This window comes from Ziziphus jujuba, chromosome 6 (genome assembly GCF_031755915.1).
Source record: "Ziziphus jujuba cultivar Dongzao chromosome 6, ASM3175591v1".
Lineage (NCBI taxonomy): Eukaryota > Viridiplantae > Streptophyta > Magnoliopsida > Rosales > Rhamnaceae > Ziziphus > Ziziphus jujuba.
Genome location: NC_083384.1, coordinates 14,029,678 through 14,054,243, shown reverse-complemented (window position 1 = coordinate 14,054,243; position 24,566 = coordinate 14,029,678). Strand labels below are relative to the sequence as shown.

Sequence of the window (24,566 nt, the reverse complement as noted above, 5' to 3'; positions counted from 1 at the left end):
CTATAAAATCCAACTCAAACATTGTCTTTTTCGGCTATTTTAAAGAAAAACCAATAGATTTCTGCACTGATAACCACTATCACTGTTTACTCCAAGAATGGACCTGAATTTTAACACCCATACCTTCAATATTTAAAACAAGAATTGCAGTCCCATATCCCAAATAGTTTACTATCCTCATCATAATAAAAATTATCAGCAATGTTTAGGTTCCAGTTCTATTGTTTATCAATCAAAACCAAAATTATTCAAGAAAAGAAGTATAGTTTTATTTATTTGTTCATTTATTTATTTTCCTTTAGATATCTCAATCCTGTGTTGGCCTATTGTTTAAAATATCATCGATTATTTAAAAGATTCTAATTTCAAAGATATATCATAAACACATAAATGCTGTTTCACTTTGGCATGTTCCAATTTTGTTATGGTTGGCATAATATTCTTCATTATTTGGCTACAGTTATTGTAATCGATTTCTCCTTCACAAATATGAATAATTCAATTGACATAATTACCAAAAAAAGATAATGATAACAATAATTCAATTGACATTTCCTTTCCTTTCAGTAAACGATTAATTTTTACCCGTTTCTTTTAAAGTGTTGCAATTGCAATTTACTTCAATTTAGAAAGCGACATTTTTCAGACATTATTTTCTGTCACTGTGGATATAAAACTGTATAATTGAAGTCTCCGCCACAGCTTTGAAACTTTAAATGAGAAAATGTACAAAATCAAAAAGGCAAAAGAAAAAAAGTTACTGTCCATTAAAAACGTCTTTTATGAAAGAAAATAAAAAAAAAAAATATATATATATATATATAATGTAAGGTACGATCCAGACAACCCTAAAATCAATATTTTTTAATACATGCACAACAAAATTTATATATTTTTTTTAAAAAACATATCTAATCCACAAGCAGACTGCCAGTACTCTATATATATATATATAATATAATTTTAAATATTTTTCATATTCCACCTATACATCTGCATTTGCAAATGTGTCCAAATACATTGTGGTGGCCATTGTGAAAATATTTGTATGAGCCAAAAATCCACCTTCAAACACTGCCAGTGCTTCCCAGACCACCAATCACCATCGCCCCAATATTAAATCTGTTTGTGTCTCAAATATTGAATATAAATTATATGTCTGGGGAATTTGGTAATCATTCATGAGCACGAGAGAGAGAAATAGAGACACACAGAGAGACAGAGACAGAGAGAGTGGCTGGGATTTTGATGTTTTTTTTGTGAAAAACACTGATAAGCCCCAAGCCAATCTCTGTGCTTTTGATTTGCATCCTCTATATTACTGTGGGGTTGTGTCTCAACCACATCTCTCTCTCTCAACCATTTTCTCTCACTCATTTTCTGTGAAAAAAATATTTATACAAATTTTCGACCCTAGAGTTTTAGAGCGGTTGTTGTTGATGTGGTAATTTTTGTCCTACCCAACCTCTCTCTTGTGGTTCTGAATTCCCAAGATTCAATCTTTTTCAATTTCCATTTGTTTCTTTTTACTCATAGATTCTCTCTCACCAAACACCTTCCTACTTTTATTTTTTTTTGAGAGCCCTTTTCCAAAAACTTTGGGTTATTAGCTTCCATGTTCTTTTCACTATCTGGTAATTTTTTTCAATTACCCATTTAGTTTTCTCTTTGAATTTTTTACTTTTGGATGGATCTAATGCGAATTCCTTCTCGCAGATTTCATAATCTAATTTGAGGATAACGTTCATCCCTTTTGGTTCTTTTTTTAAGCTTTTGATTTCTATCATTTGCTTGGGTTTTTATTTGGGTGGCCGATAAACATTTAATCGGTGAGATTCTTATCTTAGCTTATTTTTTATCAAAATGGTTATTGTGTTATTTTATTCAATATTCAGATTCACAGAAAAAGAAGAACTAGAAACCAAAATTTGTGGAATGGGTTTATTGGCTCTGTTATATTTAAAATATAGATCCAATAGCTCGATATGTTTATTAGGTTGTGAAAGATAGCTTTTGATTCAAGAACTTGCACTTGGACTTCTGTTTTGTTTGGTGAGCTGCAAAGTGGCAAATGCTTGTTTGTACACATAGAAATGAATCAATATGTTGAAATGGTTTCTTTAGTCATTTTGTCTACAATGCTTTCGTTACTATATTTTATTGCTCCTACTTCCATGTTTATTTGTTTTTGGGGTTTGGAAACAGGAAGGGGAAAATGATATAGGAGAGAGGATGAGAGTGTAAGCAACTGGGTTGCCTTCGATGTTGTTGAAGGCTACTTTAACATAGTGCTGCAAATTTTATTTAAGACTTTGCCACCTCACAATCCCCTTTTTTCTCTTTGACAAGAGAGACCCTATTTATAGATACTGGAGTAAACAAAATTCAAATAGCTGAATTTCTGATATGATAGTTTTTTACTCTATATTATAAAAAGAAAAGAGAAATACAATGTCACAGTTGAGCACTATTTTTTGTTTTTTTCCGATTTGTTCTTGCCCCCTCTTTTTTTTAAGTTTTATTTTGATTCTAACATTTTTGCTTTTGCTCTTAACATTCTAGATTAAAGGTGCTGTTCATTACAACTCAGATTTTAAGATCGTTACTTCATTTCCAAGTTTTGACTTTTAGTGCCATATTCATAATGCTAGTATTAGCTTCAGCTGATTAGATGAATTTGCATCTTTTGATTTTAGTACATCTTATCATCAAATGTACCTCCATGTGTTTTGAAGGATTTGAGAGGGAAAAAAAAAAACTGAAATCTGAGAGAGAGAATAATTCACAGTTTACCAGGTAATTTCTTATTTATATTTGGGTGAGACCAATCTGTACTGAGGTAGGTCAACCAAGCTTGAGCATTTACATGAAAGATGAGCTTGACCAAGCTTCTTCTTAGACTAATGTGGAAGAAGTATTCAACTTCAATTATAAGTAAAAGAGTCCTTTCACAACTGATGACTCTCAAAAAACTTAATCAACTCCATGTACACCTGACTGTCATCCTGCTACACTTAAGCCGGTCCCGCTTTTCTGTTTTTGTAATAAGACAATGGTGGTGTTGACCACGAAAAGGAGGAGATTCCTGATAATCTGTATTCCAAAGTTTTACTGAATTTCAGTATATTCTCCAACACAATATTTCTCATGGGTTTTTATTTCACAATTGTATAATGTTAAGTTCTTTGATATAGAACGCCCTAGTTTGTTAAATTTACATGCCTAAGCTAACTATTTTGGTTCATGAAATTTTAACTATTAGATGGGGGATGTCGCCAAGGATCTAGCTTCTGGGACTATTGGAGGGGCTGCACAGTTGATAGTCGGGCACCCATTTGACACCATCAAGGTCAAACTCCAAAGCCAGCCTGTTCCACTCCCTGGCCAACCCCCCAAGTATGCTGGTGCCATAGATGCCGTCAAGCAAACAATAGCTGCTGAAGGCCCAGGAGGTTTGTACAAAGGCATGGGAGCTCCTCTTGCCACAGTGGCTGCCTTCAATGCTGTCCTCTTCACGGTTAGAGGTCAAATGGAAACTTTGTTGAGGACCGAACCTGGTGCCCCTCTTACAGTTAACCAGCAAGTTGTTGCTGGGGCTGGAGCTGGGGTTGCTGTTTCTGTGCTAGCTTGCCCCACTGAATTGATTAAGTGCAGGCAAGTTTTGTTTCATTTTGTTCTCAAGACTCTTACCTAGTTCTCTTATTCTTCATAAATCATAAGTGAATTCAATTAAATGTTTGATTGATTTGGCTCTTTGGACCCTGTAAATTATACTTTTTACCACTCTTAATAAGTGTTGGAGATTGTGGAAGACAGAAACCAAGAATTAGCAGTGTTCCATTCAATCCATTTTGACTATTTACGTTTGTAACTATATATTTTGAGGGGGAAGCAGGGCTTGAGATGTTAATGTACTGCTACTCGGCAGTACTAAGATTCCAATCTGCTTTTGTCACCAAATTGTTAACCAAACATTCATATCCACCTGTTGAATTTTCTAGTTTGGTGCTGTAGGTTGCAAGCCCAAAGTGCATTGGCAGATTCTGGATCAGCCGCTGTGGCAGTGAAGTATGGAGGGCCAATTGATGTGGCCAAGAAAGTTCTCAAATCAGAAGGGGGTACTAGGGGTCTCTTTAAGGGTTTGGTTCCCACCATGGCACGTGAAGTACCCGGAAATGCTGCAATGTTTGGTGTCTATGAAGCACTCAAGCAGTTCTTTGCAGGAGGCCAGGATACATCTAGTTTGGGTAGAGGCTCTTTAATTGTGGCTGGAGGTTTGGCTGGAGCTTCCTTCTGGGGCTCTGTCTACCCAACTGACGTTGTGAAGAGTGTAATTCAAGTAGATGATTACAAAAATCCCAAGTACTCTGGCTCAATCGACGCATTTAGAAAGATCCTGGCATCCGAAGGAGTCAAAGGCCTGTACAAGGGTTTCGGACCTGCCATGGCTCGAAGTGTTCCTGCAAATGCAGCATGCTTCTTGGCATATGAAGTAACAAGGTCGAGTTTGGGATGATGAAGGTTCGTTTGGCCTAATTTGCTGCCCCTAAAAATTCAGTTGAATTTTACAGTTATCTTCATTTGGCTAATCTCAATGCCGTTTTTCTGCACATTGAATTTGCAACTTGGTATCGATGTCTTCATAATTTGTAACGTCATTTGGTGCAGGATAAAAAAACATTCTTTCACCAATCATATAAGTGCATTAGTGGCAGAAATTTGTTTTACAAATTCTGTTGCAATGACTTTTCTTTTTCCTTTTTATCTTGTGTCTTCTTTAGCAGAGGAAATAATTTAATTGCAAGAGGCCAACTTGGTCTTCAAGTATAAGCTTTTTCTGATCTTTCTTTTTTTCCTTTTTGTGTTTCTTGGGCTTTTATGGATGTATTTATCAACTGAGTGCTTTTGAGTGGTAAAATGTGACTGAATTTCCAATCCAGGTATAAATAAAGAGCAATTGGAGGGCCATCTTAGAGGCATAGAGCAGTTCTGGGCCTCAAATATAAGTTCCAAGTACTCAGCCGAGCCCAATAATTATTAGGCCTTAATTATTCTTTTTGTCTTGCAGCTGAATTTTGAGAAATCCATATTTGGATTTTGTTCCTAAGAAATTAAAGATTTTTTTTTTTTCTCTTTTTTGTTGCTATAAGAATTTTCCTCCATCAAAGTTTAAGCCATTTGATCTAGCATAAAAAAGGAGATCTCTACTATACACGTGTAGGTTATAATGTTAAAAGCATTCACTAAAAATATAAGAAAAAGAAATTGCAGCAATAAATATGCAAAAACAAACTAATTTTTCAAACCCAAAAATAAATAAATAAATAAACGCTCTATTTTTGTGAGCGGATGAATTTAACTCTTAAAAGTATTATGCTTTTACTATTATACCCCTAAATTTTAAGGCTGTAAACCTTAAAAATGTAACCGTTATAACAATAAACACCTGTTGAAGGAAGTGAGCCCCAATTTCTCAAGCCTTTGTTATTTATTTTTCTCTTCTGTGGGTGTTTTTGGGGTTCCCTCCAATTTCACCTCTTGTTTTTGAGATTCAAAGCCTTCAACACAATTTTTCTTTCCCTTTCACCCATTTCTCTAGCGTCAAGGTAAACAATTTCAATTTTTTTTTCTTTTTTTTTTTTAATCTTTTTTTCGTTTTTTGTTTCACATATTTTTTTGTTTTTCTTTCTTCATTCTATTTTATATATAAAGCCATGAAGATAAGAATTTTTTTTTTTTTCTTTCATTTTGAATGTTTGGAAAAATAAGAACTTGGTAGCATGAAATTGTTGTTAGATTTCAGTATTTGGTTAGTTTCCTATGTACATAGATGGGTTGAAATGTGTTTGAATAAATTATATGAATGGAAGCTACACTTTCATTTGGGAATATTGGAAGGAAAAAGTGGCATAAATAAGATGAAATCCCTCTCAATTCTTAATCTCCCAAATGAGATTTTGAATTAGGCATGATATTTTCCAGGAAAATAAATAAGAGAATGAAAATGTTTTCTAGTTCTGCTCATTATCAAGTTGTTTTCAAAACAACCAGAATGGGAACTAGCCTACTTCTTATGCAGAATGGGATTCCTGATGGGGCCAGGCCATATTGGCATCATTGGAAAGAAAAGAAAAAAAGATTTTGATTAATCTAAAATAAACTATATCATGAAGAATAAAATGAGCTTTCAATAATATGAAGTGGTAATTTTATGTTTTTGGACAAGAGAATAAATTTTTTCATAAAACTAAAGTCCTAATATACAACTCCAGAACAATCAAATTAGAAAATCTGCTTAAGTAACTCTCTAGGCACTTTTTTCCAAACCAAAAAAAAAAAAAAAAAAAAAATGACTTATCAATTTGGTAGACGATTTGTGTCTTACATAATATCAACTTATTTTCTTTGGTCTTAAAGAAAAATTCTATATCGCAATGGGGCATTGTTATTCCAATTTCAAGACTAATAAAAATAAACAAAACAGATCAATGACAGTGTATGAATTGAATACCCTTTTTTTACCATCAAAAGCTATAAGTTTACCGATTATTTCTTACGTTTTTTTTTCTTTTTTTTTTTGGTTTGTTTTTTTTCTTTTTTTTTTTTTTGTTTTTTGCTCTTTCCCTCTTTTAAGCAGATTTTTGCAAAGTTTATGTAGTCTCGAACGTCAAGGTAAGATTAACTTTTTGATTTTTATTTGACATTATAACTGTCAAATACAGCCCCTTAAAATTTTTAAATTGATTACAAATTTCTAGTTGCATACATTAAATTAAAACAATGCTACATGTATGATATAATATGACCAGCCTTATCGGTTTCAAAATATTTGATCAGCCTCCAGATGCTCGACTGGTTAAGAAGAAAATGCTTTTTAAAGGTCTGGATAATGCTAGTTGCTGACCATTGTTCCTTTTCTCAGTGCTAAAATGCTCTGTTTTTGTTTTGTTTTTTTTGTTTTTTTTTTTTTGTTTTTTTGTTTTTTTGTTTTTTTTGTTTTTTTGTTTTTTTTGTTCTTTTCTGTTCTTTTTTCAATTTCTGCATCAAACTCATATTTTTTTTCAAAATAATAAAATAAAATGGAGGCCTAAAGCCCCAAAACACAAATTCGTAGCTAAGCCTTTAGCATCATAATAAAGTCCCCGAACTTTAATTTTGGAGTTTGAATACATAAAGTTAATTAAGTTATTGCTCCTGAAACTAATAATCACCTCCTTTCAATTCCCCTTATTCCATACTATTTATTATATGAAGTCCCTGTATATTTGCTAAACTATCCCCATATCTGCAAAATTAGAGAAAATATCAACATGATTTGTATGTACATCTTACATATACATAATGAAAAGGGTCTTCTCATTTTATGTATTTTCTTTTCTTTCTTCTTCTTTTTTTTTTTTTTTTTTTTTTTTTTTTTTTGGTGTTTTTGCAGTGTGTGACGGATGGGTGACTTAGCCAAGGACCTAGCTTCAGGGACTGCTGGAGGAGCAGCACAGTTAATATGTGGGCACCCATTTGATACCATCAAGGTCCAACTCCAAAGCCAATCTATTCCATCTCCAGGCCAATCCACCACCACCACCGCCACCAAGTATTCTGGTTCAATCCATGCTGTCAAGAAACTAGTAGCCACAGATGGCCTCAGAGGTTTGTACAATGGCATGGGAGCCCCATTCGCCACCGTGGCCGCCACCAGCGCCATCCTCTTCGCTGCCAAGGGACAAATGGAGGCTCTTTTAAGGTCTGAACCTGGTGTACCCTTGTCCATCACCCAACAGACCATTTGTGGTGCTGGTGCCGGCCTTGCCATTTCCTTCATTACCTGCCCTTCTGAATTGATCAAATGCAGGTCAGAATTTACTTCTTTGTCAAGTCTTGTTTTTGTTTTTACATACTAGATTGCATTGTATTAGACTGTACTATTTTTGTTTTTTTCAAACCATATTTAAAATAGTCTTTTAAAAAAATAAAACTAAAATAGTTCAATTCAATCCAATTCAATTTAATTCAGCATTCCACACAAGCTTAATGATCAAAATTTGCTAACTAAATTTGTTAACTAGACTGCAAGGCGTGAATGAGAATTATATTCTTTGTCTATTCTTGTATCTTTTTTATGTTTTTTTTACATACTGGACGATATTCAGTTACACTAAACTACTTTAAATTTTTTTCGAATTTGAACCTTTAAATAGTTTAATTAAGTCCAATCCAGTTTAATCCAGCAACCCAAACAGGCTAAACGATCAAAATCCACTAATTAGATTTTGTCAACTAGGCTGCAAGCCCCAAATGCGGTACTGGCAGTGAAGTATGAAGGATCAAGGGATGTGATAAAACATACAATGAGATCAGAATTGGGGATGAGAGGTCTCTTCAAGGGATTGATTCCAACCATTGCAAGAGAAGTACCAGGCAACGCTGCAATGTTTGGTGGGTATGAGGCAGTGAAGCAATACATGGCAGGCGGCCGAGACACTTCACAACTTGGACCAGGCTCTTTGATATTGGCTGGAGGACTAAGTGGAGCATTTTCTTGGCTCTTTGTCTACCCTACTGATGTGGTAAAGAGTGTTATTCAGATTGATGATTATAGAAATCCCAAGTTCTCCGGCTCCATCGATGCTTTTCGGAAGATACGTGCGGCTGAAGGAATCAGAGGTCTCTACAAGGGGTTTGCACCAGCAATGGTTCGAAGCATTCCATCAAATGCAGCTTGTTTCTTGGCATACGAAATCACCAGGTCTTATCTGGGATGATTTTGGTCGTTTTTTGTAGGCGCTAGTTTGTTTGTTATTGGGTGAAGGGTTTGGTTGTTGCAATTTTTTATTTTTTATTTTTTTATTTTATTTTATTTTTTCGCTTGCCAAACGATCCCATATATACTTCTATATACATACCGTTTAAATGAATGTTTATAAGAATTATGTAGAGCCAGCATAATCAAATAGATGGACTATTTAGATAGAGGAATTATTAATGAGAGACATTTGAATTAAGATTGTCAATAATCACATTAAAATGAAACCTCTATTAACATTAAATTGTATTACTATATATATATATATATAGCAATTAAATTAATTTCTTCTTGATATACAAGAAATTTCAGGTCTATAACCCAACAGCAGTTTGTGGATTAATTTTTCATATGATTGAGGTCAATTGAGAAACATTTGATAGGTATGGTACTAGTTTTAAGAGGAATGAGCAAATATATATATATATATATATATATTGTCTTGAATCCATGATTTTCAAAATTTGATTGTAAATGATATATCAACTAAATCAATTTCATTTGATATAGAACAAGTTTTGAAAGGAATGCTCAAATATTATAGTTCCAAAAAATGATAATAGTTAAAAAAGGATTTAAACATAGGGGTCTTTGAGTGAGTAAGATAAATTTGGATAATGTGGGTTTTGGGCCTCCATCAATTTACCAAAATACCCACCACTTGATGTAACGAACTACCGCTTGACTTGTGAGGGGCTACTGAATATGCTAAACAAAAAAGGAGGGGAATGAATAACTGTTTCAGAGCTAAAATCTCGACAAAATACCGAAGAAATTAATTAATATTGCAGAGACCTGATTATCAATCAAATCAAACCTACTGGGAGACAAATGGATAATGCAAAACACTCAAAGTCCTCCATGCCTCTTGCTTCTAGATTGGATCATTTAGATTTCATTGTGGGTCAATTTGTTTTCTTACCTCGTATATTTTTGGATGATGGAATTAGCTTTATGTTGTATATGTATATTTTTATAATTTCCTTTTAACTCTTTCTCATGGTGATTGGTTTTTTTTTTTTTTTTTTCCTTTTTTTTAACTTTTAAAGATGAAATATTTGGAGAGAAAACAAAATTTTCAAAAATGGTGCGGCCGGAACAGTTCAGCAGAAGTTGAGAGGAATTGCATGCCAATGGATTTGGCACTGAAAGAGGCTTGCTATAAAGGGTCTTTGTTGGATCGTGTTGCTTCTATTGAACAAAGGCTTTCTCAGGTGAAAAAACCTTATCTAAAATTCTTCTTCGCTTTTTTTTTTTTTTTTTGTTTTTTTAATATATAATTTTGATTATGTAAAGTACTCCTCTAAATTAATTAAAGTTCCAAAAAGGAAAAAATAACACTCTAAATCTTAGAAAATAATGGCAAAATTTACAAAACTATATATGTCTGTATGTTGTATGTTTGATATATGTTATACATGTGCTAACTTTGGGGTTTTTTTTTTTTTTTTTTTTTGGCCTTAATTTTTTGGATTTAATGGTAATTTGAACATGACAACAAAACCTGGTAGAATTTTCAGCTTTTTGAGTACATCTAAGTGGAAGAAAAGCTCTAGAAAACAAAATTAAAATGCAATTCATGCTTAGTTTCGACAATTTGGATAAACTACTTATACATAACGGGGATCGAAAAAGTCTCAAATTTTGCTTGACATACCTATTAAAATGCTACAATGGCTTGTCTAAATTAGTCTGATAAATTAAGATTCAAACTTTCCTGCATTAATATGTACACACAAAAAATAAAATAAAAAATCATACATATTGCATTTGCTGCTTTCACTTTCTCCAGTATTGAAACAAAGTTTATAAGATATGTAGCAGTGGCTCTGATTTCTTGTATGATTTTTATTATAATTGTTTGTGGTACTGTTTAATTCAGCTATTCTTGGACGTGGGATCGAGTAGCACTTCACGAACCTCACCAGGCACTTCTTCTACACTTACATCTGGGGAAACTTCAAGTCAAGGTTCTAAAAGAGAATCCTCTTCCACATTCCCAACTTTTAGCACTCCCATTTCTGGAAGATCTAATTACAGACCAATTTCATCCCAAACCCATTTCACCACTACGCTTGAAATTCAGGTAAAATAATTATACTTCGACTCACTAATAATCTTATTTGCAGTGTTACTTTTCTTTCCTTTGTCATCATCAATATCTATTGTAGAATTGCAAATTGCGAATCTAAAAACAATATATTTGCATTACTACTAATTTATTCAAAGAGTTTCAGACAATTTTCCTCCAATACATAATACTGTTTTGTTTAAATTATATATATATATATATATAATCAAAACGAAAAGTAACAATATTGTTTAGATGGCGTTAATTTTATGTGAGATCACCAAAGGTACAATGGGATTTTGTTGTATGTGTTCAAGAATCCTTAAAAGATAGTGGTTGATGACGATAGAACTACTTATTGCTTTGTTTCTGTACATCTTTTTATATATATATATAAATTGAGTTTTTCTTTGGGAGCAAGTTATTCTCTCATCAACTTTGCCACTAGCTAGCCATAGGTTAATTTCAGTTCACATCACCTTGACACTCTTTTGCAAATTTTCATCATATATAAAGATTATTATTATTATTATTATTATTATTTGTTATTTTCTGCAGGAAGATTCAAATAGAGAACAACAAAAACGGACGCATCCAAGTCCTCCAAAACTGCAACTTAGAAAGAATAGACCAAATTATAAGGACGATAAGTCTAACAAAAGAGGGAAGATCAAGAAAACCCCTCCTGCTTGGCCACATTTGAAACTATTGGGCTGCTAAAAATATCCGCCACTATTTTATTTTATTTTGTTGTCTTTTCTAAATTTTGAGTTTAAGCTTCTAGCTACTCACTTAATAAGCTTCTTTTCTATTCTTTTCTCTTTTTTTCTTTTTTTTTTTTTTTTTGGCTACCAAAATAAAACATATATAAATGCTAATATATGGTTGTCATGCTGTACACTATAGCTTCTAAATTAGCTTCTAGCCTACTCTTCAATTGATTATGCCATGCTTGTGGGAATTATTTTTTTCATTGCTTTGTGAGTCAAATATGAACACATAAATTGCAAGCAGACAGGAAGTTCCTGTTCTAGATTCGAATAATTATAATTTTTAAATCGGCAATTATTAATCAGAACAGCTATCCCCAGATCATTCAGTCACAAAAAACTTTATTTTAATTTCATTATCTTATGTACTAGTAAAAAATTAATAATTCAAGAAATTACTCTTGTGTGGCTCGACTCGTCTCTATAAGCCAAGCCAATTAAGTTTATTCGTATTCCACCACCAAAATTTAATAATTTTGAAGACTTATTGGTGAGAATCAAATCATGAATATTAAACACAAATTTAGGGTACTAAAAAACATTAGCTCCTACAACATGACTTAAATAATGGGACATGGTACTAATCAATTTTCCACCAATCCAAGCTAGGTCCTCTTTACCACTTTTTGTTCCATAATCAAGAAAAAAGGTATAAGGACAAGAACCACAAACCCATAAAAAGAAAAAAATAATAATAATTATAACAAATTGAACATAAGTGAGGGATAGCAAGAAGTCATTGGCATGGTGATGACTAACAAGGCCATATATAGTTGGATGTTCCTTTTCCATATGAAAGTGTATTGGCTTTGTTTGTTTTTGGGAAATATATATAAAAATAAATAACTTGACCATTTCAACTATAATGAGGATTTGCTAAATGGTCAACTTGAGAATTTAGATGAGTATAGAAATTTAATACATATTTATGAAGTTATGGATATGCATGTATTAAAAAAGAATGGTTTGCTTAGCTGGATTAGCCTTCAAATGAGGTGGAGCTTTAAATTTTTTCTTCTTTTTTCTTGGAGGCAACCACGCAAGCTTTAACTTTTTACTTTTTGTCTCAGAAGAAAGTGCAAATACACTATATGAATATGTGTATATGTAAATATATTAAAAATAAATAAATAAATAAAAGCAAAAAAAAATAAAAATAAAAACAAAAATACAAAACAAAACATATATTACAGTCAGCCATATACTAGTTTTGACATGAATGCAGAGTTTTTTTTTTTTTTTTGGGTGAAAATTAAATAGTAGTTTATAAATTTTCAAAAAAAAAAATAATTTTGCAAAGAGTTTTAATTAAAACTTAAAATATATTTGGGAAGAGTTTCAAAACTTAAAATTAATATATATATATATACATATATTATATATTATAGATACCAAAATATCATAACGTATCTAAATATAATATGAATATTATTTTTTTAAACGTATGTAAATATTTTATTACTTAACATATTTATACAATTAAAATATAAATAAATAAATTTTTAAATAGATAAGTGAATAAAAAATTAATTAAATATTATTATATTATTGATCATGTCATTTAGTAAATAAATTTGATAAATATTTAAATCACAAACAAATAAAAAAGCATGCATACAAAATGTATTATATAAATATTATATTAATCAAACAAAGTGTATTATATTTATTTGGATACAAAGATATATACTATAAATACTTGTTTGAAAAAATAGATAAGATATGGTGGACCCGCTACTTACTTTTTTTTTTTTTCCCCCTCCCTTTTTCTTTGAAAAACTATATATATATATATATATATTAAAAATATATGTTGTATTTTGTTTGATTAGGTTTCTTATAAAAAAAAATAAAATACAAATCAAACAAAACACTAAAAAAAGGAAAAAGAAATAAATAAAAAAAAACGGAGTTTAAGTCCAAAGCTAACAGGTGGACAGAAAGATGAAGAACAAATTAATTAAATATTATAAAATAAAAGTATTACAATTGAATTGCTCCATCGGTATACGACCCTACCACTTATCTTATAATTTGCTAGTGTCCTGGAACTAATCTTGTAGTGCAGACAAAAAAAAAATTAAATTATTATTTCTTTATAAGAGTAGCTAACATGAACCGATGTGGAACTACATTCTCCACACAAACTCATAATTTCAAAAATAAAATATAAAACAAAACCTTCAAAAAAGACAAGTTTCTTTTCTACTGTTAGATGAATATATAATCTAAGTATGCAACCACAGTTAATAAGATATTTATTTGATATATGTTTATAAATTATAATTATCTTGTCAAAATATTTATTTGATTTCTGCAGATCACATTAATAAAATAAAAAAATCAATTTTTCGGGTCCAGGTTGTTACTAACTACTAATGATGACAAGTGCCTAAAATCAAAGAGGTCGTAGTCCTTAGCATAAATTTAAAAATAAAAATCGATCGTATTGTCAATTTTAGACATATCATACAGTTTTCTTTAATTGTTTGATTAAAAGCTATAAGAATTTAGCCATATACAAAATATCTCAACGATCTTTGGAAAATAATATGGCATTGTGGTCCTCACTAAATCAATAACGTGCACTACATATAACTAACGTCGTTTTTAATCCCAAGTCATGATTGGTAGCTCCATCAGTATCGATTTCCTAGTTATATATATAAATGTATTCAGAAAACCATCAAAAATTAAAACTTAAAGGTACTCAAGTGAGCTTATTTGTCAATTTTACAAGTGCACAATCTGAAAATGTTTGTATAAAAGGTTAAAAAATATATATATTTTGGCAAAAAACTAGAGATCGATATTGATGCCTAATTAGAAAGTTAAAAACTTCAAGCTTGGTTAGACTTCTTTTTTCATTTTTTCATGAGTTGACTATAATTGTTGGATATATATTATGTGGCACATGACCAAAGATCGATATAGATCCTTAATTCTATTTACCAAAAAAAAAAAAGATATAGATCCTTAATTAGAAAGTGAAAAACTTCAAGCTTGGTTAGACGTCTTGTTTCATTTTTTTTATGAGTTGGCTATAATTGTTAGATATATATTATGTGAACTAACTATAATTAATAATTTATTTATAGGTTTATTTGTATCATTAATGGGATTAACTTATTTATCAATTTATGTAGTAGAATTTTTGGACACATACTCTTTATAATATTTCAATTATCCCATTGAATTTGAAAATAAACTCTTTTTAAAAGCCCATTTGGTTTATCTATATTTTATTTTTATTTGTATTTGTGTTAAAATTGATGAATAAGTTATGTGGACTTGTATGTGATTTTAGTTTTTAAAAAGCTGAGACTTTATTGATAAGGCAAATTAATAAAAATACATACCTATGAGATCACCACTAATCTGTGAGAGAGAGAATTATAGTGCAGTGTGTTCATTAAGCATTGTTATCAAATTTTATTTTTTTTTTTGCTTCTATTTTATAGGATCATAAATCAATTATCAATGGTTGCGTTTGAAGATTAATGATAGAATCAATTTTAATAATTTATTATAGTGAAATTTATTATGTATATGATCTATAAAATTTATAGCATTAGAATATTATTAACACTAACGATAGTAGCTAAGTTTTTTTTTTTTTTTTTAATTTTTGGCTTAGGAAATTTGTTAAGCATGCATGTAATGGAAATGAAAATTTTGTTCCTTTTTATACTATTTGTTAAACATTTTTTTATTTTTATTTTTGGTTGATCCCTAAAGAAGTATGATTAGATGGAACTCTACGATTAGGCTGGATATCACGTAGGATTTATTCTGTATATGGAGAGCTGTTAATATTATCGTTATATGAAAATTGATCTTTTAGTCTTGGATCAAATCTCCCATTTATAATAAAACCAATTCAGACATGTACGGTTCAAGTAATCTTCTGAAAACGACACACAGTTCCATTAGCCGATAGCTATCTTTGGTTGGTGTATATGCCAAGCAATTGAATTAATATGTAAATATGCACGCGCAGGGATAGGCAGGTTGAGAGACGAAATGGTTTCATTATCAGTTTAATTGTATACCTAGGTTTGACTTTAAGCCAGGTACTAATTAAATTCTTAATCATTTTAATTAATAAGGGCAGGAATAATGGCTTGCATTCACTTCCTAACCGCTCTTGTTGAATTTTGATTAAAATGATTTATTATGAAAAATTTTACAGGTAAAAGTTCTATCTAAATTGGTTATACCAAAAAATAAAAGTCCTTATAACGATTTAGAAGGAAAATTAAATGAAGTTAGCGTTTGTGTTTTCTTGGTTCTTGTCGTAAAACACATTGGAAGATTCCATGCATTATTAAAAAAATTTAATAAGAGTAATAAATTGTTTTATTATCCAAAATAATTTGGATTCACCAATTGAATATTATTAATAAAATCAGTCAAGTTATTGGTTCAAATAAATTTGTTTATTTTTTAGAGAATTGATTCAAATAACTTAAGTGGTGTCATGTATTAACTTTTTGTAATGTAGTTTATTACATACAAACATAATTATGAGAACCTCAAACCAATAATTTCAAATAATATTCTTCTAGGACAGAGTTAATATACTTAAAAGAATATCTAATAAAATATTAAAATAAAATGATTTTGTTCTTGGCAAAAGAATATAAATTAATACAAATATATATATATATATATATGTATAAATTTTTATTTATTTTTTTCAAAAAAAGAGTAAAATAGAAATGGGCTCGGCTTAGAGCTTAAAAGCCAGGTAGGTTGATCTGTCAAGCAAGCAATGCAGAAGCCAGTGAGCCAGAACCCATCTGTCTCATCACCAAGTTGACACGTTTCCAACATTCTCTTAAACACCATTTTTATATTCCCATTACCCTTTAATTATACAATTCCAAAAACGCCCCATTGCAATTCACAAAACCCCTCGTCAATTCCCCATTTTACCCCTCACCATTCCTGCAAATTCCCATCTCTTATAAACAAAAATAAACTTCACTTCTTCGCTCTCTCTCTCTCTCACTGTCTCTCTCTCTCTCTCCCTTCTTCTCTCTCTTTCTCTCTAAATTCTTAGTCGATGGAGAAAGGCGAGAGCTCAGTGGCCGAGCAAGACACCGAAGAAGAAACCAACCCTACCCAACACCACCTTATGTCGGCCCCACCCGGGTTGACTCAGGACGAGTTCGACGAGTTGAGGCGTTTCGTCTCCGAGTTCCACACCTACCAAGTGGGTCGCGGCCAATGCTCTTCCATACTCGCGCAGCGAATCCACGCGCCGCTCGACACCGTCTGGTCAGTAATCCGACGGTTCGATAAGCCACAGACCTACAAGCACTTCATCAAGAGCTGTACGGTCAAAGAAGGTTTTAAGATGACCGTTGGATGTACCAGGGAGGTAAATGTCATTTCCGGTCTACCGGCCGCGACGAGCACGGAGAGATTGGATATACTCGATGATGACCGACACGTCACCGGTTTCAGTATCATCGGAGGAGAGCACAGGCTCAGGAATTACCGGTCCGTCACGACGGTGCATGAGTTCCAGCGCGATGGGAGGATCTGGACAGTGGTTTTGGAATCGTACGTCGTGGATGTGCCGGAGGGAAACACCGAGGAGGACACGCGTCTGTTCGCTGATACAGTCGTGAAGTTGAATCTCCAAAAGCTCGCATCGGTGACTGAAGGGCAGGCTCAGGCCCGAGACGGTGACGGTAAGTCACAGGTGATCTGAGAAAAAAAAAAAAAAGGAAAAAGAAAAAGAAAAAAACTCACACGGATTCAATGAAGAAAAAAAGAAAAAAAAAAGGGGTGTAAAAAAAAAAAAACTTTTTTTTTTAATTTTATTTTTGGGGGGTTTTTGTTTTTGCGAGTACTTCTTAATTTCTTTTATCCTTTTTTTTTTCCACCTTATCATGACTTGTGAAATCACCAACATATCCTTTGTTACCATGGATTGACTGGGATGCCTATATATATAAAGCGTTTGAAACTGTGAGTAGAAGGTGGGAGGGCATTTCAGTCAATGCACGTGTACAGAATATCAAGTTGAGGATGTTGATGTTGTTTTTTTATTATTTTTCCTCTGCTGTGAATATTTTTTTTTTTTTGATTTATTGTTTTTCTTTCAATTCGATTCAATTACCTTTTACTTCATTTAAATTCTTAAGAAGAATTCCTAAATTTTCCCTCTTGACAAAGTTTTGTAATGCTTTTTTTCAAATAAATAAATAAATAAAATCAATAAAATAAAATTTCCAACCCCATTAAATCTGTGTATAAAGAAAATTGGAATCTATGCTTTTGACTTTTTTTGGTTTGAATCTAAGAATCAATTTGCGATGAATGGGGCTTTTTTTCCCCATTCAAATCAATTCACATGCTTTAGAAGGTGTACTACAACCATAAACTTTATTATAAAATTAATGTAATGTAATATTCATTTAGTCCTACCCTGGTGCAACACTGCCCGAAACTATGCAATAAATTTATATAGAGGAAAGGACATTTTTCTTTAGTAAGTCCTAGTCCTTGTGCTATAGGACGAGTCCTTGAATTAACCCGCACAAAAGAGACTATAAGAGAGTGATTGACCACCATGACCAAATATGTAAGATTTAACTGTACAATTTCTAGATGATAGAATCTTTCCCTCTGCAGATAGTTCAACAATTTTTTGGGGGGGTCCAAGTAAAAGCAATGGAATTTCTAGGGAGCCCAAAGAAAAAAAATAAAAAATAAAAAGTAAAATACTAAACAAAGTCTATTTCTGGTAAGTTCCTTATGGCTCTACTTTCCTTTCCCAGTTTAAGGTTAAAACTGGCTCGTTTCAGTTTTTTGCCAAAAAGTTAAAGGCTTATGGCTGTAGGACTTTGCTCACCCTTTAATTATCATGTATATATAATTATCATGTATATATATATATATATATATATATATATTTTTTTTTTTTTTTTGGGGCTAGGATTTATTATCGTCTAGGTTCATTGTACAAATACCTGTTAATCATATCATAAATTACTCTCTAAATGGATTAACCCTACTGGCCCCCACTTTTAAAAAATCTACCAAAAGTGTTTATTTATTTATTTATTGTTTTGTAATATGGACCGTCAGATCACAATCATGTCCATTTCATGATAATCTATTAGTACGTCCAAAGTTAAATAGTATGGGGTGCATTCCAGTGTGGGCCAGTACCATCATAAGAGATTAGAGGTCAGTATGACATTGAAATTCATGAGATGGAATATGATTGGTGAGTGAGAAGGTTTTACGGGTACGGTCAACATCTCCATGTCAAGTTGGTGGTTGAGCTTTCAATATTTGGGGAAACTAGATTGAAACGCATATATAAGAATATATGGTAGGTGATGTCATAGCCAGGAGTGGTATGTATCGGATGGACTCAAACTTAGCCACAACGTTGCTTTATGTTAGCTTTTGAAGTATATGCGAAATATATATAGAAATATATTTCTATTTTATAAGTTTAACTATTATTTTATTTGATATATTTTAATATCCAAAAATATCTATTACAAAATTTTATATATTCTTTTAGCTCAAGAAATAATCTTTTGTTTTTAAAAGTTTGAAATTGTTTTCCGTTTATTTCAAAAATAAACATATTTATCATATTTTAAAGTATATTTAAATTTAAATTGGTTATTATATATTAAAAATACATAAATAATTATAAAAATTAAGTTTTGCTTTTAATTAATTTTTTTAATTTTGATTTTCTTGAAAAATTTGTAAATGCTAAATGTTGATTCTAATTCAATATAATAATCAAATGTATTAATAGAAATATATTTTTTTTAATTTCTATATATACGTATTATATTTCATCCGAAATAATTATTTTGTTTATCAAACATATGCTAATTTTTATTTTATTTTTGTCATGAAATACTAAAGCACTATTTTCACTCAAATGCCTCATATATATATATATATATATATATATTTCCATATTTTCTTTACTTTAGCTTTTTTTGGTTAATGACTTGTAATGCTTTTTTTATGGACATTGAAAGATTTGTAATGCTTTGATTAATAGGAGTAATTATTTCTTTTCTTTTTTAATTTCCATAAATATATATATCATATTTTATGCAAAATAATCACTCTGTACAAGAAATGTGCGTTAATTTTTGTTCTTCTACATGAAATACTAAAGCATTATTTTAACTCAAATGCCTTACCTATGTACATGTATATATATATATATACATATGCCTTACATATATTTTCGTTACCTTAAATTTCTTTTGTTACCTTAGCTTCTCTAATTTGTAATGCTTTTTTATGGACATTGAAACATTTGTAATGCTTTCATATTAAAGCATTTTCAATGATTTTTTCTATTATTAATTTTTTTTGTCACATTAAAAAAGTTATTATTTAAAAAAATATTTTCCAATAGGTTTGTCTTAACATCCTGTAAAGCTGATATAGTAAAAAAAAAAAAAAAACACTATTAAAATGATCATCTACTTATTGAGACTTTGTCAAATATCATAACAATTTTTTAAAAGTAATTTTTTTAAAAAAAATAGTCAATTTAAAAAATAAATAAAATATATATAATTAATTAATAATCATAAATAATCTTTTGTATATTATTATTAAAAAAATAATTTTAAAATATATTATAAATTTATGATATCTAAATTCAGAGACGTGAATTTTTTTGCCATACCAATTCACGTTCCTCAATGACAATGTTCTTATAATCTTCAAAAAATGAATTTTGGAAGACACAATGTGAATATTATATTTTTGGATCGAGACGGATTTATATATTTGTATTTTAATATAGAGAGAGTTTTATCTCTTTTTTGTTTTTTGGCTCAAATAGAGAGAGGGTTTTATCTCATTTATGTTTCTATCTTACAATCGTACTAGTGTTGTGGACATTTTAAAATTTTGTCTCCTCGATTAGGATTGAAGTGACAATTTTTTTGGGAGTGAATATGATTTACAAGATAAGGGAATAATAAGGGGAGTGAAATGTATCTGCGAATTTATATATATATACATATTACTATATAATTTAATTTAGAGATGTATTAAAATATTTGTTTACTTTATGATAAAAGATGTAAAATTGTTCTTTAAAGATAAATTAATGTTTCTTTTTTAAAGTTATAAAACTTTTAAGTGCATGGATAAATAAATACTATATAATATGGATGGAAAAGTAGTGTGAAGTACTTAAGGTTGAGGCCTCAAATATATAAGGTTATCGTTAGGACACATCCTGCGAAGCAATAATGTGGTTTCACTTCAATTATAATCCGAGTATTGTAATCCTTTTAATTTTCTAATTAACGTGGCTAGGCTTAGAGCTTTTTGTTCTTTCGCTCTACATACTTCTGCTGAATTTAAAGTAATAAATATGTGCTTGATCTTTTTCTTTATTTTTATATTGATTTTCTTTCATTATTATTAATTGTCTTGTACAAATATCTGTTGTTTGCATTACAATTTCATGTTGACTCCCTATTTATAGCCTTAAGAAATTTGTGGTCTAGCTATTTTCTTCGAAGGTGGAAAAAGAGTCCCTACATACCTTTAACGCTACAAACGTCTTAAAAGTTTAAGACCCGTTCAGGCTTTATGTACGTGTAAATATATATCACAAAGATTACCAATAAAAAATATTTGTTATGTATATATATATACCATAAAAAATAACAAGCACCAGAAACTATTATTTATCAACTTCTTTTTTTCACTAGTTCTAATTATTTAATTCAAACACAAATTTATTTAAACATTTAAATAATTAAGTTTGAATGAATTTTCATTACTTCATAATTGTTATATTTATATATGATGATATCTTCTAAACTCAATTGTGTAGAAGATAGGTAAAGAAGTTTGTATAGAGTATTTTTTTTTTTATATGAAAAATAATAATTCTATATAATTTCACAAAAATGCCAAAATTTAAAAGTATTGGATAAGCATATATATATATATATATATATATATTAGAACATACAGTGAAGCAACATTGTTGTAATTTTCGAGAGAAAAAGACCTTGTGGATGCGAAAACAATAATACGTATCAAATGAGACTTGCGAAAACACCTCTTACGCACTGTAACCTTTTATATAGTGATTCAACGGATGTGATTGATCCATATATTTATCAACTTGATATGGATCTAACTTTAAATCTTGACCACAAACTGGAAGGAACTTTTATGATTGTCTCAGACCACGTGAAGAGCACTACCGGGGTGACAAGAAAGTCTAAGACAGCGACTTACCCCTTTTTGGTAGGCGAAAAGCTGATTTAGATTAGGTGCAAGTTGCCAACTTGATAATTAAACAAAGCCAAAAATAAAATGAAATAGAATAAAAAATATATTTTATATAAGCAGTGAGTATAGAAGCTACCAAGACTAGCTTTAGGAGAAATGATAAGTTGTGCAAGAATCTTTGCCTCGTTTAATGGGCATTTCATCGAGTTTTTAATTGGTTATTTTTTATGGAGGAATTGGTGGCCACAACTAGAAGCAAAAGGGCCTCCAAAGCCAATCAAATTCAAAGAGGACATTGACATTTTCACTATATAGACGGGAGATTGAAGTTATTTAAGCTTCTTTGTTTTTTTCTTTTGATAAATTGAAGTTATTTAAGCTTATTATAACCGATCAACCAGAAGTTAAATTAAAATTATATTGAAGATGGTTTCAAAAAAATGCTATTTTTAGATTTTGATATTCAAATATAATTTTGAAAATTTTCATTTAGATTAAAATTTAAATCCATCTGAATATATACTTTTAATAATTTTATCATTGAGCTAAACTTATTAATATAACTTCTAAAAGTATTTAAATGGCTTGTTAAAAAAGTTTTAAGATATTTGAAAAAGCTGAAAGTCAAAACCAATAAACTAGAAGCAAAGGGTCTCCAAAATCAAGCAAAGGGCACATTGACATTATTTAAGATTATTACCATGGGCCAAGGAAAGCTAATCTAAAATTTTGTTTTGCTTGGCTTCTAAAATATAGTTTTTGATTTTTAAGATTCAAAGGCAGATTTTGAAAGTGTTAGGGTGGTTTTTTAGAAGAACGTTTAGACCTACTTATGCTGAAGAAGCATAAATTGTAAAGATGAAGAACACAATGCAAAGAAAAAGAATACAAAAATTATCTCAAACAAAGTCTAAATCCCACCATTTGTTTGGTGTGTTTTTGTGGATATGCATGCTATTCTCTCAAAAATCCTCTCTTTTTAAGTCAGACCAAAATGTGAAAGTGGCTGGGCCCTAATATTGATAATTCTATGTCTTTGAATTTCTTGTTTGAATTTAAATGTTTTATTGCAAATATTGCTTTGATTTTTAGAGTGTATATATCTGCTTGATCCCTTTAATGCATACTTTTTAGAGGATCATTAATAAAGAAAGGTTATTCCAGTAGGTGCCTTCTATTATTATTGGGGTAGAACTATATATAATGTGGGTCCCTTTGTTGCCTGGAGTACAGATTGCCCTACATCTTCAATACTAGTGTGTAGCCTGTGATATAGGAAGACACAATGAGCCTTAGACCATCATGTAATCGTGAAGATTTGTTATCCATATCCAACACTTTTTGTAAAATTCTTGTTGAGTTAAATTTAAAAGGATATAATCTTCAACTCCTTCTCAACCAGTTTGAATTCTTTTCGGACTTTGGCTCCTATTTTGACCAAAATAAAATAAAACCCTTGGTGAGTGAGAATCCAGAATATATGAACAACTCACTGGCATGTGGTAATACAGTGAATTTATTGCCAGAATTTCAAATTATGTATTTATCCCAAAAAAAAAAAAAAAAGAATTTGAAATTCTGTGATCAGTTTAATTTGTTTTACATAACACTTTAAAAAATAGTCCTTTTAAAATTAAATGCCGCTCATCACATCAAGCCCGCTATCTTTTGTAGCGTTCCTATTCTATTGAATCTTTATTGGAAATAGAAACTTTGAAAGTACCCAAAAACCTTCTTGGGTCAAGCTACAATATAATCTCTTAATTTGGAAAAGTAAAAAAAAAAAAAAAAAAAAGTTACCTAATTTATGATGATATTATCAATTTATAAAGAGTATGTATTACTCAATTCATAGAATTTATTACCCAATTTGAGCCAAAAAAAAGAATTTATTACCCAACTTATAAACAATAATTTATTGATGATATTATCAATTTACAAAAAGTATATACTGCTTAATTTATAGAACTTATTACCCAACTTATAAACAATGTTATCATTTTGGAATGCTATTTATTTTATAAATAATGTTATTCATTTTATAAATCATGTTATACGAATTATGGACTATATTATTTAATATAAAAAGGGTTTTACCATATTTCCCCTTTCTAAGGTTTTATTGAAATTCCCTTCAATATAGGTGTGTATATATATAAATGAATTCTAATGTTAAGATATTTTTTTGTTAGCTTTTAGAATGCTTTAAAATTTTAAAAAATGTTTGAGGTTGATCGAGTTTCTACACCTTCATAATTTTAATAATTTACTAGATTTAAACAAAATGCTGATAACAAAAATCTAGAAAAATAGTAAAAAGATGACCAATATACATAAAATTATGTTCATATCAAGTCAATTTTACAGTTTTAGTATTTGGTTTTCCTTTATAAATTATTGAATTGTTTCAAAAACTTAGATTAAAAATTAATCTAATATTAATTAATGAAATATTTATATCCTATATAAAAAAAATAAATCATATAAGGATCCAAACGATGGTAAATAAATTTTAAATAAAAGGCTTCGAAGGTTAAAAAAATAATAATAATAATGGTAAAATCAATCAAATCAACATAATATGAATTTAATTATATATATATATATATATATATATTACGTCTTTTGATAGATTTGGAAGAGGAAAGGATACAAA

General features: G+C 30.2%; 4 protein-coding genes across 6 annotated transcripts; all 4 read left to right on the top strand.

The window, feature by feature from the left end:
- The first annotated feature begins 1,023 nt into the window (after nt 1-1,023).
- On the top strand, nt 1,024-5,130 carry LOC107430600 (mitochondrial carnitine/acylcarnitine carrier-like protein). Of its 2 annotated transcripts, XM_016041462.4 has the most exons (5): nt 1,024-1,634; nt 1,717-1,829; nt 3,263-3,654; nt 4,015-4,521; nt 4,941-5,130. In XM_016041462.4, exons 3-4 carry the CDS (start codon nt 3,263-3,265, stop codon nt 4,514-4,516), a joined length of 894 nt encoding a protein of 297 aa, XP_015896948.1. In that variant the 5' UTR covers nt 1,024-1,634; nt 1,717-1,829; the 3' UTR covers nt 4,517-4,521; nt 4,941-5,130. The 2 variants fall into 2 exon arrangements, with proteins under 2 accessions (XP_015896948.1, XP_048320042.1); XM_048464085.2 differs by lacking the exon at nt 4,941-5,130 and having other exon boundaries at nt 1,026-1,634; nt 4,015-4,830.
- Nucleotides 5,131-5,464: 334 nt separating this feature from the next.
- Nucleotides 5,465-8,965, top strand: LOC107430575 (mitochondrial carnitine/acylcarnitine carrier-like protein). Of its 2 annotated transcripts, XM_016041422.4 has the most exons (4): nt 5,465-5,606; nt 6,638-6,672; nt 7,433-7,849; nt 8,279-8,965. In XM_016041422.4, exons 3-4 carry the CDS (start codon nt 7,443-7,445, stop codon nt 8,757-8,759), a joined length of 888 nt encoding a protein of 295 aa, XP_015896908.1. In that variant the 5' UTR covers nt 5,465-5,606; nt 6,638-6,672; nt 7,433-7,442; the 3' UTR covers nt 8,760-8,965. The 2 variants fall into 2 exon arrangements, with proteins under 2 accessions (XP_015896908.1, XP_015896909.1); XM_016041423.4 differs by lacking the exon at nt 6,638-6,672.
- A 629-nt stretch (nt 8,966-9,594) lies between these two features.
- LOC107430533 (uncharacterized) lies at nt 9,595-11,666 on the top strand. Its single transcript, XM_016041376.4, has 4 exons — nt 9,595-9,700; nt 9,850-10,014; nt 10,683-10,886; nt 11,430-11,666. Exons 1-4 carry the CDS (start codon nt 9,632-9,634, stop codon nt 11,589-11,591), a joined length of 600 nt encoding a protein of 199 aa, XP_015896862.4. The 5' UTR covers nt 9,595-9,631; the 3' UTR covers nt 11,592-11,666.
- Nucleotides 11,667-16,374: 4,708 nt separating this feature from the next.
- LOC107430540 (abscisic acid receptor PYR1) lies at nt 16,375-17,706 on the top strand. The gene has a single exon (XM_016041382.4). It carries the CDS (start codon nt 16,710-16,712, stop codon nt 17,361-17,363), a length of 654 nt encoding a protein of 217 aa, XP_015896868.3. The 5' UTR covers nt 16,375-16,709; the 3' UTR covers nt 17,364-17,706.
- Nucleotides 17,707-24,566: the final 6,860 nt, after the last annotated feature.

What these genes read in the sequence shown, in the direction of transcription:
- LOC107430600 (XM_016041462.4), top strand. Translation starts at nt 3,263, where the DNA reads ATGGGGGATGTCGCCAAGGATCTAGCTTCTGGGACTATTGGAGGGGCT. An exon ending in ACTGAATTGATTAAGTGCAG is followed by an intron (nt 3,655 to 4,014) that starts GCAAGTTTTGTT and finishes TTGGTGCTGTAG; the next exon opens with GTTGCAAGCCCAAAGTGCAT.
- LOC107430575 (XM_016041423.4), top strand. Translation starts at nt 7,443, where the DNA reads ATGGGTGACTTAGCCAAGGACCTAGCTTCAGGGACTGCTGGAGGAGCA. An exon ending in TCTGAATTGATCAAATGCAG is followed by an intron (nt 7,850 to 8,278) that starts GTCAGAATTTAC and finishes TTTGTCAACTAG; the next exon opens with GCTGCAAGCCCCAAATGCGG.
- LOC107430533 (XM_016041376.4), top strand. Translation starts at nt 9,632, where the DNA reads ATGGATAATGCAAAACACTCAAAGTCCTCCATGCCTCTTGCTTCTAGA. An exon ending in TGGATCATTTAGATTTCATT is followed by an intron (nt 9,701 to 9,849) that starts GTGGGTCAATTT and finishes TAACTTTTAAAG; the next exon opens with ATGAAATATTTGGAGAGAAA. An exon ending in TTGAACAAAGGCTTTCTCAG is followed by an intron (nt 10,015 to 10,682) that starts GTGAAAAAACCT and finishes TGTTTAATTCAG; the next exon opens with CTATTCTTGGACGTGGGATC.
- LOC107430540 (XM_016041382.4), top strand. Translation starts at nt 16,710, where the DNA reads ATGGAGAAAGGCGAGAGCTCAGTGGCCGAGCAAGACACCGAAGAAGAA.